Here is a 14,528-nt window from a genome sequence, read left to right on the forward strand (position 1 = left end):
AATAAATAAACGTTGAAAAAAAATGTTTTTAATAAAAAAAAAAATAATAATAATAATAAAATAATAATAAAGACCAAAGCATCACCCTTGCACACAGAAGCGCCCCATAAGCCCTGGCTCCCGTGAATGCCAATCCCCCCAACCCCTGGTGTTCTCCGAGTAGGCAGGAAAGGCTCCCTCGAAGAGCAGGGATGGATCTGTCTGCAAACCGCTGAGGCTGCTGGGTGCTGCACCCTGAGCCAGACCCCGGCCTCAGCCCAACACCCAGGGAGCTCCTGGGAACAGACACGCAGGAGAGCTGACAATCAGAATCAAGTATAATGGCACCGGGAGCCCAGGTGAAGAAACCGGTTAGGGGCTGACCATCGAACCCAGACTCCTGTGTTTGCGTGTGGAGGGCACAGGTAAGCTTCGTGGAAGAGGTGATTCAAAGAGGAGTCTTCCAGGAGTTGACCAGGTGAAAAAGTCAGGGAAGAAAGAAGACCACGCCAGGCTAAGGAGACCACCTGCTACAGGAGCAAAAGGCCAGCGGGCATTGGGGACCGGAAATTATCCGAGCCTCAGAGAGGGTTGATAGGGTGTGGCTTTTCCCAGGTTGCTCCTGGAGGTCAGGTCTTCAGAGGCTTCTCAGAGGTCAGACAACTTGGAATTTTGACACATGCCTCCCCGAGTAGGGACTTAGGCAGCTAAGTCACGCTATGGCTGCTGCCTGAGCCACTGACTACTGTTGCTCTGGCTCCTTCCCTCCCCAGGGTGCTTAGTGACAGGCTGCCTCTCCCAGCCTGGTGACCCAGTGCCTCTCCACCCTGGCCTCGCAGTACAACCCCTAGGTCATTAAAAAACAGCAAACAAATAAAGTCCCGGGCCCCACCCAATTAAGTCAGGATCTCTGGGGTGCTGCGTCGCTTTGGTATTTTTAAACAGCATTTGTCAAAGTCACCGAACTGTACATGTAAGATCTGCACATCTTACTTGTATGCAAATTAAACCTCAAAATACATGTTCCCCGGGGGACTCTACCAGCCAGCGTCGAGAACGACTGGTCTAGGCCCAGGGCCCCAGGGCTCGAGAAGACACTATGCGCCTCTCTCCTAATCATACCCACACGCTTCTCAGGACTTGGCTCAGAATCGGAGCGTCCAAGGTTCAGAGGGCAAGGGGTTCTGACCCAAAGGCAACATCTCCCTTGGCATCTGTTTTCCTCCTAGCAACTAAGCTTCTGATTGGCTGGGGAACGTAAGCGCGGCTCTCCGCTCCAGATTTTCTATTCGTAACTCTTTACTGGCCAAGAAGAACGTCAGTTTATCCTTTAAAAGGCTAGTCGGGGTTGAAACTCGGCGGCAACTGGCCTAGCAGAGCTAGGGGGAGGGGCGAAGGGCTAGGCTCGGTCTTTATTGGCCCCCGCCCCTCGGCCGCGGCCGCGATTCACCGTGCTCTCCAGGCTCTGTTAGCTCGGGGCCTCGGTCCTCTCCGAGGTTCTTGCCCCCATTGGCCCGCGGCCCAGGCCGTGACTCCGCCCCCTGGCCCTTCCCGCGCGTCGATTGGCAGCTGCGGGGAACGGGGCGGGCTGCGGGCGAGCGCGCCGTGCGCGCAGAGGGAGAGCCGCGCGGCGTGCGGGCGTGCGAGCGGCCGGCCGGCTGCATGGCGCGCTGCGAGCGGCTGCGCGGCGCGGCCCTGCGCGACGTGCTGGGCCGGACGCAGGGGGTCCTGTTCGACTGCGACGGGGTGCTGTGGAACGGCGAGCGCGCCGTGCCGGGCGCCCCGGAGCTGCTGGAGCGGCTCGCGCGGGCGGGCAAGGCGGCGCTGTTCGTGAGCAACAACAGCCGGCGCGCGCGGCCCGAGCTGGCTCTCCGCTTCGCGCGCCTCGGCTTCGGGGGCCTGCGCGCCGAGCAGCTCTTCAGCTCCGCGCTGTGCGCCGCGCGTTTGCTGCGCCAGCGCCTGCTCGGGCCGCCGGAAGTGCCGGGCGCCGTGTTCGTGCTGGGCGGCGAGGGGCTGCGCGCCGAGCTGCGCGCCGCGGGGCTGCGCCTGGCGGGGGACCCCGGCGAGGACTCGGGCGCGGCCCCGCGCGTGCGCGCCGTGCTCGTGGGCTACGACGAGCACTTCTCCTTCGCCAAGCTGAGCGAGGCGTGCGCGCACCTGCGCGACCCCGACTGCCTGCTCGTGGCCACCGACCGCGACCCGTGGCACCCGCTCAGCGATGGCAGCCGGACCCCCGGTGAGCGCGGGGCTGGCGGGGAAGCAGGTGGGGTGGCAACCTGCGCTTCACCTCCGCGCCGAGGGGAGAGGGGCGAGGAAGGGGTGTCTCCAGGTGACAGGTGGGGAACCGGAGAGATGCGAGGGCGGTTCCCACCCTGCAGGAGCCCAGGGGAGCCACGTCTGGTAATTCTTGAAACTGCCACCACTCGAGGGTCAGTATAGTAGGGTCTCGGTTTAACAGATGAGGAGACTGAGGCCCGTTGCGGTTCAGGGGGGTTGCAGGCGGAATCCAGGTCCTCGACCCCCCCAGCCCTAGCCTTACGGAACCAGCCTCAGGGATTCCTGTCATTTTGTCCTACCCGCCATCGGGGTGAGGTCGGAGAGTTGGGAACAAAGCCTGGAAGGATTGTCCCCCCGTCGAGCGGTTGGAACACCATTGGCAGCGACAGATTGTAGGTGGGTGTGCGGGGAGCCTTAGAGGTGGATGGAGTTTGACCCAGGGCTCTGTGATCTTAAATTACATAACGTCGGAGCATCTCTGTCCTGGGTGTAGAATGGGAATGCTAACCATGCCAGTTTCCTCAGAGGGAGAGTGATCAGGGTGAGTGCCTGGCACATAGTAGGTGCTCAGATGGTGTGGGTTGTATCCAGAGCCCTCTCCTGTTAGTACAGAGCTTCATGAAGTACCTTGCTGTTTGTTCTGACTTAGTTTCTAAATGACTCTGGAGCTGGGAGTTACTGTCCCGTTTCTCAGATAAAGAAACTGAGGCTAAGAGAGGGGAAGTGAGCTGCCCAAGAACAGGAAGACCTGAACTTGGCTCTTGTGGCCACCCCAGCCCCATCCAAGGCTCTGTTTGCTGCTGTCATCTGGATGTTCAGGCCTGCAGAGGAGGCGGGAGCAGGTGGAGGCTCCTACATCTTGGAGGGTTTGAATCAGTCAAGGGTAGACGGTGGCAGAAGCTGACAGTGGTGAGTGTGTGTGGACAAGTCACTACCCAAGTCAGGAGGCTGAAGGTAGGGACAGGTCTCCCATCATTCCCTCCTCGCTGGTCACCTGGGCCATGCTGTGAAAAGTGAGTTTCTCCCTGGAGGCTCACGGTTCAGGTTAAGACTGGGTTAAGGGGCCCTCTAGGACTCAGGAAGGGTGGTGTGGACGAGCCCGAGAGAGGGGCCAGGCCCTGCCTACGCCTGCCTGCCCCTTTCATCTCTGGCCCCACCTGATTGGGTCACTGGCCCTGTCGATTGTTCCCACAACCTAGAGGGGGAAGCAGAGGCTCAGCCGTGTTTGTGCACAACTGACAGGCGGCTTTGAAACGGTGGTATAGAAATATACTAATAAAGGCCCCGTCGTGCGTAAAATCTGAACTAACGCAGCGGGGGTCTCTCACCCCCGTTTCCCCCTCCTTTCCCCTTCCCTGGTGTGTCTCCTAAATGTGTGTTTACCTTCTTGCCCACATGGCGGTCACTTGAACTGGCAAATAGAAATGCCTGCTGTCTGAGGACTGTGTCACCACTAAAACACGTGACAGCCTTGGATGACAGGATGTTAAATGAAGTGGGATGATGGTAGTCTGAGGACAGAGCTCTCTTCACAGTTGCCCCTGCCAGGATGCCCGCTCCCCTACGGTAGGGATCCCTGTTGCATTCACTGCTCTGTGCCCAGTGCCTAGCATAGAGCCTGGTAAATATTGGCTGAGGGGATAAAGTGGGCTGGGGGGGTGCTAAGGGCGCTCAGCTCTGTCCTGGTGGGAAAGGAGATCGCCGACCCGGCCGAGACCAATCTTGAGCCGAGCAAAACACTTTGGGGGTGACTCAGTTGAGCCCTTCCCATCCTGGAAGGAATTTCTAACCAAGGAGGCAAATGGCTTTTCTTCCCTACCCAGCTATCAAGAAAGCAAGCAAATTCTAGGTCGGATGTCAAGGCGAACCTCCCTGGAGTGTTGCTCCGGGTCAGCTCCGCCCTGGTCCTGTGACACTGGGGAAGTTCCTCCTCCTCCCCCTCCTCCTCCCCCTCCTCCTCCCCCTCCTCCTCCCCCTCCTCCTCCCCCTCCTCCTCTGGGGATTTGCTGGGCTGAGGATTTCTTGTCTTTTTTTTATTTTATTTTTGAGAGAGACAGAGACAGATCGTGAACAGGGGTGGGGCAGAGAGAGAGAGAGAGAGAGAGGGAGACAGAATAGGAAGCAGGCTCCAGGCTCTGAGCTGTCAGCACAGAGCCCGACGCGGAGCTCGAACTCAGGGACCGTGAGATCATGACCCGAGCTGAAGTCGGACGCTTAACCGACGGCGCCACCCAGGCGCCCTGAGGATTTCTTGCTGTCGAGCCTGCTTTATCGTTCTGTAACTTTGGCTTGACTGCTCAGAATGTCACCCTTCGTGAAAGGAGAGAGGCCCAGAGCATTTGGGGTCAACCCAGTGGTGTACTGACAATTGTTTCGTAACTCGGGGCGGGGGGGGGGGCGGGGCTTAACTGATACCATTTCCCAATTTCTGTGGCACAAGTACTCCCGCCATGGCCAATTTCAAGCTACCAGCATAAAGTCACTGAACTGTGGAGCTGGGAAGGTTTGTGCACACACCATTATACAGTACTTCCATCATTACAGATGTAAGCAATCTCGAGAGCATAGGTGATGCTAAGATAATTAGGAGGAAATGAGTTTTGAGAACTTAGTGCCTTTGCTTTCAACAGTTAATTTGACTGTACGTTTAGACGGTAAGTTGACTTTTCATCGTGGCTTTCACAAGCAGTTCACCAAATTTCCTGAAAGTGAAGCATTCGGCACTCCCAAGCCGGGACAAGCCGGCCCAGCGCATGACTGGGTCAGACCCAGCCGAACACGCATCCTTTGTCTGCTGCTCGCGAAGCTGTGCGGCCCCGGATAAGTTACGCAGGGTCACAGAGCGTCAGCTTTCTCATCCGTGAAATGGGCTTCCGTGAGCACCCAGCACAGCCCACTTGAGAATGTGCTCCGTAAATAGTGATCATCATCATCGTTGGTTCAGGGACATTAATGCGAAGGCAGAACCGTCTGGCACAAAGATGTGCCTGTGGGACGGGCACAGTGGACTCATTGTGTGGGGCAGCATGGTACGGGGCTGGGAGTCAGGACTGCCCTTTTCCAAACAGTCCTCCTATTGTTAAATTCTTGGGCATGTCCACAGTTTTGCTTATTATAGTTACTGGGGCCGCGGACATCTTCAGGCATGTAGCTTTTTGTCTCCGGTTTGAATTTCTCTGCCTGTGATCGCTTTCCCGGCCGAGGCCGACGGGGGCAGAGGTGCGAACGTTTCTGTGCCCTGCTGCGTTCCAAAAGGGCTGTGCCAGTTTCTGATGCCAGGAGCCCACATTCCTGTGGCGGTAACCACACTGCTGTCCGTTAAGTACTTTCCGCTTTCCAAACCGCTTGCCCCTGCGAAGCCCACAGCACCTCTTGAAGGTGGGCAGTTATCACTTGGATCCTCCTTTTCCGGTGAGTCCAAGGAAACTCAGAGAGGGTCACGTGGCTTGCCCAAAGGCACACAGCTGCCAGGGTCCAACAGTGAACCCCAGACGGGACTGGCTGAGCCAGGCCCGGTTACACGCAGTGGCTCATTCAGCCCCTACCGGGCCATGTTAGCGACGGGAAAACGGAGGCACAGGGAGGTTAGGTGGCCTTCCCGAGGAGGGCAGAGCTGACGGAGCCTGAATCCAGGCATCTGGTCGCAGTCTGTACTCTTAACCACTACACGAAGACTGGGAAGATTTTGACCCATTGCAGTGCCTCATTTAACCCCCGTGCCACGCCGCCTCCCTGGAATTCTGTTTCCAAGCCTGCATGCCTCCCCTCCGACCGCTCCGCACTGACCACGTCTCCATCTCCCTGCAGGCACTGGGAGCCTGGCTGCTGCAGTGGAGACAGCCTCGGGCCGCCAGGCCCTGGTGGTGGGCAAGCCCAGCCCTTACATGTTCGAGTGTATCACGGAGCACTTCAGCGTGGACCCCACCCGCACGCTCATGGTGGGTGACCGCCTGGAGACCGACATCCTCTTCGGCCACCGCTGTGGCATGACCACCGTGCTCACGCTCACAGGCGTCTCCCGCCTGGAGGAGGCCCGGGCCTACCTGGCGTCTGGCCAGCACGACCTCGTGCCCCATTACTATGTGGAGAGCATCGCGGACTTGATGGAGGGGTTGGAGGACTGAGCCCACCTGACCAGCAACCGCAACCCTCCACCCCGATCCCGTAGATGGAGGCGATGGGCCAAGAGCTGCCGGCCCCTGGGCCCCATTTTCTGCAGCCTGGTGGGGTTGGGACCCAGGGAAGGTGTTAGGGCCCTCGCGTCCCCTCCCAGTGGTGGCTAGGCACTCTGTGCCGTTCCGGAGGCTGTCCCCCTGCCCCTACCAGTTCGCCCTGGCCTGACCCAGCCAGGTGGCCTTATTTCCTGCCTCGTGAACTCCCCTCTTTGAAATCTGGGCCTTGTGCCCACTGAAGATTTCCCCTAACCCTGAGCACTTAATCCCCAACTCCTTCCCTGGGGCCTCTAGAGCCCTTCCTCCCTCCAGTCCTGGCCTTGGGTTCCTGCTGACCAGTCAGAGGTCTAGGGAGCCACCGGCCATTATCGTCCTGATCCCTGAGTGGACCAATCAGAAGGCAAAGTGACAATGACCCTTTCAGGTCCTCACTCCTGGGTAGACCGATCAGAACACCAGGTAATAATGACTCACTGGTCTCTTCGATCCTAAAGAGAACAACCCAGAAGTCTGAGAGAGCGTGGCCTCTTGACAATCTGGATCTGACTGGACTAGCTAGGAGTCCAGATTTCTGTCCACACGTGTCAAGTGCTGAAGACACCCACCCCTCCACAAACGTTGTGATCCGGGGAGGGCCCACCCAATGGCTCTGGGGGCTTCTGTGGCCGAGAGCCCCACGTTTCCCTGATCATGGTACTGGTATCAGTCCAGCGTTGATGGTGGCCACAGCTGGGGGGGGCGGGGGGGGGCTTTTGTGTCCCCGTGTTGTCAGTGTTTGCTGTGCCACTTCTGCCCCGTGCCCGCCCCCAGCTATTTATTTATTTATTTATTATTTATTTATTTATTTATTTTCGTGTGTCGGTGATGGTGGGGGTGGGGGCTGGGCCTTCCCGCCACTTCCGCCTCTGTCGTAACCAGCCGTCCCGTACTTAATAAAGTGGGAGCGGGAGAGCCTGTGTGGCCTCGAGTGTGTGTGGGCCACGGGGCGGGCGGGAGGAGGACACCCCCCCCCCCCCCCCCCCCCCCCCCCGCCTTGAGCCGGGTCTCCACAGCACTGGCCGGCTTGGCAACCTTCCTCCGCAGGAAATGACCCACCCCGGTCCCAGAGCGTTTTCTTCTTTTTCTAGATGTATTGATTTGGTTCTGAGAAAGAGGGAGAATCCCAAGCAGGCTTTGGGCTGTCGGCACAGAGCCTGATGTGGGACCGGAACTCACGAGCTGTGAGATCATGACCTGAGCCACGGTGAAACCAGGAGTGAGCGTCTTAACCCACTTAGCCAGCCAGGCGCCCCCGCCGAGTGTTTTCCTGTGCCCTGTCCTACCTCAGCCCAGTAGCGCTTGATGCCCCGCTGGGTCTTTACGTCCTGATATGTTTCAGTCCTTCCGAAAACTCAGCCAGCTTGTATGGCTCGGCCCCTTTTGCCTCTTGGGGAATGAGGATCAGAAATGGCGGTGTTAACTTACACAGCAGCACACGTCTAGAAAGCGTGGTCTCCTGAGACAGGGTTTGAACTCCCGTTAGCGGATTCCAGGGGGCTACAGCGCCCTCTCTGCAGAGACCCGAGAGGAAGGAGGTCCTGGCTCTCCGGGAGCTCAGGTGAGATCCTACACCCCCATCCCACCCACCTTCGGGCTCCCCTCCCGCCTGGGATGCTCCTGTGACTTCCCCCACCCCCCGCAGTGAGCTGGCTGAGGGGCTGCGGGCGGGCGGGGAGGTGTCACGATTGCTCCAGGCCTGTCACTGATTGGCTTGTCGCGAGCTTGCACAAGGCCTTCCCGCTCAGCCTGTTCCCTCCTGTGTAAAGGGAGAGGTGCGGGGTCTGGGCGAGGTTCTCCAGGGTGGTTCTTCTGGGGGAGAGAAAGTGCTGACTGAGCCCGGCTGCATCACGAAGTCAGAGCCCATTTTTCCTCGCGGGGACTTCTGGCTGTGACAGGAACTCAGCTCGGCCTGGCTAAGGCATGAGGAGTTCACTGTCGGCCCCTGCGAGGTGCTCCAGCCCTCCAGGTGCACCCGCCTTTAGCTGTGCTCATCCGACCGACATCCGAGGGCTGAGGCCACTTGCCCATCTCAGAACCTGCGCCGGAGGGGATAGAGCAGAGTTCTTGGCTAGCCTGGGGCAAGTTCCAGCCACCCCACGCCCCCAAGGAGTGCCCACCTCCCAGCTCCGCTCTGGACCTAGCGGCCCCTCCCCACCGTCCCTGTGGACAGAAACCTGACTTCCTTGAGCGGAGCACGCGGTGGCCTGTGAATCAGAAGGGGGAGGCAGCCCAGTCCCAGGAAGTGACTCTTGATTGGTTTAAAGCTTGAGTCTGAGCCAATCATGGGTATTTGATTCCCCGGCTATCCAGTGATTGGTTTAGCCGTGGACTTGCGGTACACTTCTGACCGGCAAGACATGAGGGGAGGGCTGTTGGGAGATCCTGGGAATGTTTGCCCCACTTTCAAAGAAGGACATGGTTGGGGGTGCCTGGGTGGCTCAGTCGGTTAAGCTTCCGACTTTGGCCCAGGTCATGATCTCCGGGTCCTCGAGCGCCACGCCCACCTCTCTGCTGTCCGCTCAGAACCTGCTTCAGATCCTCTGCCTCCCTCTCTCTCTGCCCCTCCCCCGCTCATGCTCTCTCTCCCTCTCAAAAATAAATATTTTGAAAAGAAGAACATGGCGGGAGGAAGGAAACACTCTTCTGGGCTTTGGGTGCGGAAGTTGTTGGCAGCCATTCTGTGATCATGAGACCCACCCAACAGACTTCTCCACTTCAGGTGGCAGAGCAGAAAGATGGGAAGAACTTGGGGCTGGCTGTTTCCCCCAACTTTTTAATTTTAATTTTTTAAGTTTATTTTATTTATTTTTGAGACAGAGAGAGAGAAAGAGGGAGACAGTGAGAGGGGGAGGGGCAGAGGGAGAGAGAGAGAATCCCAAGCAGGCTCCACACTGTCAGCACAGATCCTGATGTGGGGCTCAAGCTCACCAGCCCTGAGATCATGACCTGAGCTGAAATCAAGAGTTGGACACAACTGACTGAGCCACCCAGGCGTCCCAATTTTAATTTTATTCTAAAGATGTTATTTTTAAGAAATCTACACCCAACATGGGGTTCAAACTCACAACTCTGAGATCAAAAGTCCCATGCTCTGCCAACTGAGCCAGCCAGGTGCCCCTTCCCCAACTTTTAATTCAGAAAAAAAGTTTGTTGTTTAATGTTTCTTTATTGAGAGAGAGAGAGAGAACAAGCAGAAGAGGGGCAGAGCAAGAGGGAGGGAGAGAATCCCAAGCAGGCTCCGTGCTGTCCACGCAGAGCCCCACACGGGGTTTGATGTCATGAACAGGGAGATCATGACCTGAGCCAAAACCAAGAGTCGGACGCTTAACCGACTGCGCCACCCAGGCGCCCCCAGAAAAGTTTTAAACCAACAGAAAAAGTGCAAGGAAAGTACCATAAACATCCATATGCCCTTCACCTGGATTCCTAGTTAATATCTCAGGAAGCTGGTGACCCCAATCCACAAAATGAAACAACTCCTTCCCACTATACTCTCTGGTGTCCATAGTTTCCCGGTTTTGTCTCCCTCCTCCACCCCCACCCCCACCCCCATCCACTACCTTCTTGGTGACCAGAGGCCTTGGAGGGACTTTCTGGTGACTGCATGATGTTTCCCTTTGGAGGTGGCTGTGAGGCCAGTGACAGGAGCTCAGATTCACTGAAACCTGAGCTCGGCCTAGCATCACCTTCCCGCCTAGCACTCTGGTGATTTCATTTTCGCCATTCAGAGGAACCACAACCAAGGGATGGTCCCTGTGTGTGGCTTTTCCCGCACTTCCTTATATGTCCAGTAGACCAAGTCCCCGCGAAATTCCATGGGTAACTTTTACCATGAGTAACTCAGCACCACACAGCTGCCACGTGGCGCCTCGGCTACTCGGGAACCGAAGGTTCCTCATCCCTGCCCTTCCTTTCTCTTCCCAAACCACGTTTCCATGAGCCTGGGCGGTTCTAGCAAATCCCACTTCTCCGACACCACCTAAAAGGGAAAGCTGTTTCCTCTACTTCTGACACCAGATGTATGGGTTTTCCTGCACCGAGGAAGTCTGTAGCCTTCTGTGGACAACTGGGTGTCCTAGAATTCGATCCTGGCACCACTCAGAGTCAGTGAAGACTCCACAGGTCCACAGGTTAAGGGTCCAGTCCCATGAGACTCCCTTTCCCCCCACCTCCACCTTCCTCCTCCCCTCCCCCCCATCAGATGCCACTCGAAAGTCCCGGGTGTCACCTGAGCTTCTGACCGACTGGCTATAAATTGGAAGTTCCCAAAGCCCCCTTCTCAGATCCAATCATATGCTGTAACAGCTCACAAAACTCAGGGAAACACTTATGTTTACTGGTTTATTATATAATAAATGATATGTAAAGATACAGATGAACGGCTGGATGGAGAGATGCACAGGGCAAGGTCCAGAAGGGTCCCAAGTGCAGGAACTTCTCTCCCCATGGAGTTAGGGTGATGTATGCCTGCCAGGAACTTCCAAGGGATTTAGGAGCTCTGTGTCAGGCACCTGAGTCAAAGACCAAACATTAAAACAAAAGACGTTCCCAGCTCTTTTGTCACTTAGGAAATCCCAAGGGTCTTAAGAACACTGGTAGGAACTGGGGTCAGAGACCAAATATACATTGCTTATTATCTCATACCCCCCCCCCAAGTTTTATTTTTACTGTTTTTTAAATGTTATTTTTGAGACAGACAGAGGAAGTACAAGCTGGGGAGGGCCAGAGACAGAGAGGGGGGAACAGAGGATCCCAAGCAGGCTCTGTGCTGACAGCAGAGAGCCTGATGCCGGGCTCGAACTCACAAACCAGGAGATCATGACCTGAGCTGAAGTCAGATGCTTACTGGAGCCAAGCAGGTGCCCCTTCCCCAACTTTTAATTCAGAAAAAAATGTTTGTGGGTTTTTTTAATGTTTATTTTGAGAGAGAGAGAGAGGGCATGAGCAGGAAAGGGGCAGAGAGAGAGGGAGACAGACTCGAATCCCCAGCAGGCTCCGTGCTGGGCCACCCAGGTGCCCCGACTCCCCAAGTTTTAGTTTAGAGAAGTTTCAAAACAGCAGAAAAGGTGCAGCAGTGGGATAATGAACCTGGATCCCCAGTTGTCGATATTTGACCAATTTGCTCAATCACCCTTTGTATGTATTTTGCACTGATTCACTTGAGAATACTTAGCAGATGTTAACATTGTTCACCCCAAATCCTTTAGCTGGCCTCTCCTAGGGGCAAGGACTAGTCCTGGATTATGGCCACATAGAAAAGCTAGGACTGTCTCCGCAGCCATGCTCCACAATCATACAAGAAAGAACCCAGATCCCGGATGATTTCATCGAGCCACTGAATCAGCTGCCACGGAAACCTCCTCGGTCCAGATTTTTGTGATGTGAAAGTTTCCCTTAATTTTAAGATTTCTGTTGATGGGGCACCTGGGTGTCTCAGTTAAGCGTCTGACTTCAGCTCGGGTCATGATCTCACGGTTTGTGAGTTCGAGCCCCGCGTCGGACACTGTGCGGACAGCTCAGAGCCGGGAGCCCGCTTCGGATTCGGTGTCTCCCTCTCTCTCTGCCCCTCCCCCACTTGTGCGCGCGCGCCCGCGCGCGCGCGCGCTCTCTCTCTCTCTCTCTCTAATAAACATTTTTTTTAATAGTTTTTAGAATGATTTCTGTCGAGTTTTCTGTTACTTGCCACCCAAAAACTCTTCTGATACGCAGGCCCCAGGCATATTCTAGAAAACATTAAAATGCTCCCCCTTCCCCGTAAGTCCCACATTAAATATAGGCGGGGCGGGGAGGTTGCTATGCATTTCCAAAGTATTTTTATACGTTCGTTTGAGACATTATTTGGCCATGGGGATCTAAGGTAGGAGTGACCAACCTCTAGGAAGACTTGGACACACTTTTGAAATAAGAAAATTCAACCCAAGAAAATTGTTTCCAAATGTTTCCGTTTTTACCACCACCAGGTTTTAAGCCTGAGTAAAGGTTGATTCGTTTCAGCTTTCCAGTTTTACCATTCCAGAGCCAATACATTTCTTCTCTTCAGGTCTCAAATATTTTCTAAGCTCTTAAAGAGCTCTCCGCTTCCTGCGAGTCTATAATTATGGCAAAAGAAAACGTTACAAAAATAAAGACTCACGCCTGAGCCCTAGAGGGCTAATGAATGGCAGGGCCTCAACCCCACCCAGACCTCCTGGGAGAGGAGAGGTAGTTCCCCAAAGACGAGTGAGGGCCTGTAATCAGAAGGGGGACAGACACCAGGTGGGAAGGCAAAGGTGACAGAAGCCCACTGTGTGTGGGGAGGTGGCTGTCTGGGCAGCAGACGAAGGCAGGGAGGTAAGACGGATGGGCAAGGTAAGTGGAGGCTGGGAGAGTGCCTGAGCTTAGAGGGCATCCCCCCACCCTGCCACAGTCCCTTCTACCCTTCATGGAGCAGGAGGAAACGATCACTTGTTTTTTACATTTATTTAGTTTTGAGAGAGTCCGAGCACAAGTGGGGGAGGGGCTGAGAGCGAAGGAGACGCGGAACCCGAAGCAGGCTCCGGGCTCTGAGCCGTCAGCACAGAGCCCGACGCGGGGCTCGAACCCACAAACCCGCAAGATCGTGACCTGAGCCGAAGTGGGCCGCTTAACCGACTGAGCCACCCAGGCGCCCCGGAAAAGATCACTTTTTGAGGTCCAGGTATCCCGGGATCACGTTCTTTCCTTGGCTCCATAGACGGAAGTCACTTCAGCCCTAGCTCCCTGTGTGACCTTGGCCAAGTAGCCCGTCTCTTTGGGTGGCTTCTGCTCCATCCTTAAATGAGGGAGCAGATCAGGTGCAGAATCTCTGGGGTCGTTTCCTGCTCTGACTTCTAGGACTTTGGAGCCTGCTCTGGTCACCTCCACCACCCCCAGGCTGGGCCAGTCAGGTTGGCTGAGGGGTGTGGATGGTGTTTCAATGCGTCTGGCAGCTCTCCCTGCCACTGCCGGCTAGAGGAGGGACTGCCTTCACACGGGCAGGGCAGGAGCGGGCAGGACAGGGCAGGAGTCGGCAGTCTGGGAAGGGCCGCGCTGGCCTGGGTCCCCTGTCCAGAGGTGCTGAGCTCATTTCTAACAGCAGTGGCCAAGGTCCAGCCTGCAGAGCTGCCTGTTAGAATGGGGGAATATTCCAGAGAGTTCACTGCCTCTGCTGCAGAGCAGTGAGGGAGAAGGAGAGCCCCCCTGGTGGGGAGCCTTGGCCTTGAGGGTGCAGAAGAGAGCCCCCCCCCCCCCAGCATCACCTCTGTAATCCTGCAGCCAGTCAGTGAATGCTAACGTTCCCACTTTCCAGGCCTGGAAACAGGTTCCGCGAGGGTAAGGTCCTTGGCCGCAGTCACAGCCAGGCAGCCCCCAAATTAGGATTCACCTCCCTTCTCCCGATTCTGACACCAGCTTCATTCATTTCAGGACCCGGAGCGGCTTCCCTGTGCGGTACATCCCAGCTGGCAAGCATCAGGCAGGGGGGAGGTGTAGATGAAATGAGATAATGTATGAAAGCAAGGCGCCGGGCACAGGGCCGGGCAGATAAGTGGGTGCCATCGCTAGGAGGCCCCGAGGACTGGGCGGGAGCTCGGCACACACAGTGCACCTGGTCCCTGCCCCCACCCGGGAAAACCATGACCCGTGTTACAGGGGACACTGGAATCTGGAGAGACTCCCTGCTCCAGCATAGGCAGGCAGGGACTGTTGGGGGTCAGGTGGGGGTAAGAGGGAGACTTCCCAGAGGTGTTGACCCCAGAAAGGTAAGCTCAGCCTAGAAAGAGACAAGAGGGAAGCTAAAACCTTCTGAGATTGCGGGGGAGGGGTCGGGGGGGGGGGGGGAATCACCTATTTAGTGCAACAGACATGAATTCCACCCCGTAGTAACCTTGTGTAGGAGAGCAGGGTTTCACCTCCCCAGTTTACAGATGGGCAGACTGATTTGCCAGGATGCCCTGGGGGACGGCGTGGCAGGGCTGGGACCAGATTCCAACTCCCCAGACTCCCAGAGGGGCCTTTCTGGAGGCCTGTTCCCCACGCCATGCCGATTCTCTACCAGCCCTCAGC

General features: G+C 56.3%; 1 protein-coding gene across 1 annotated transcript; it reads left to right on the plus strand.

Moving 5' to 3' along the window:
• The first annotated feature begins 1,583 nt into the window (after window positions 1–1,583).
• LOC122472724 (pyridoxal phosphatase) lies at window positions 1,584–7,377 on the plus strand. The gene is made up of 2 exons (XM_043562515.1): window positions 1,584–2,215; window positions 6,064–7,377. The coding sequence occupies exons 1-2, from the start codon at window positions 1,642–1,644 to the stop codon at window positions 6,378–6,380; spliced, it is 891 nt and encodes a 296-aa protein (XP_043418450.1). The 5' UTR covers window positions 1,584–1,641; the 3' UTR covers window positions 6,381–7,377.
• Window positions 7,378–14,528: the final 7,151 nt, after the last annotated feature.

This window comes from Prionailurus bengalensis, chromosome B4 (genome assembly GCF_016509475.1).
Source record: "Prionailurus bengalensis isolate Pbe53 chromosome B4, Fcat_Pben_1.1_paternal_pri, whole genome shotgun sequence".
NCBI classification, from domain to species: Eukaryota; Metazoa; Chordata; class Mammalia; order Carnivora; family Felidae; genus Prionailurus; species Prionailurus bengalensis.

What these genes read in the sequence shown, in the direction of transcription:
- LOC122472724 (XM_043562515.1), top strand. Translation starts at nt 1,642, where the DNA reads ATGGCGCGCTGCGAGCGGCTGCGCGGCGCGGCCCTGCGCGACGTGCTG. An exon ending in CGATGGCAGCCGGACCCCCG is followed by an intron (nt 2,216 to 6,063) that starts GTGAGCGCGGGG and finishes ATCTCCCTGCAG; the next exon opens with GCACTGGGAGCCTGGCTGCT.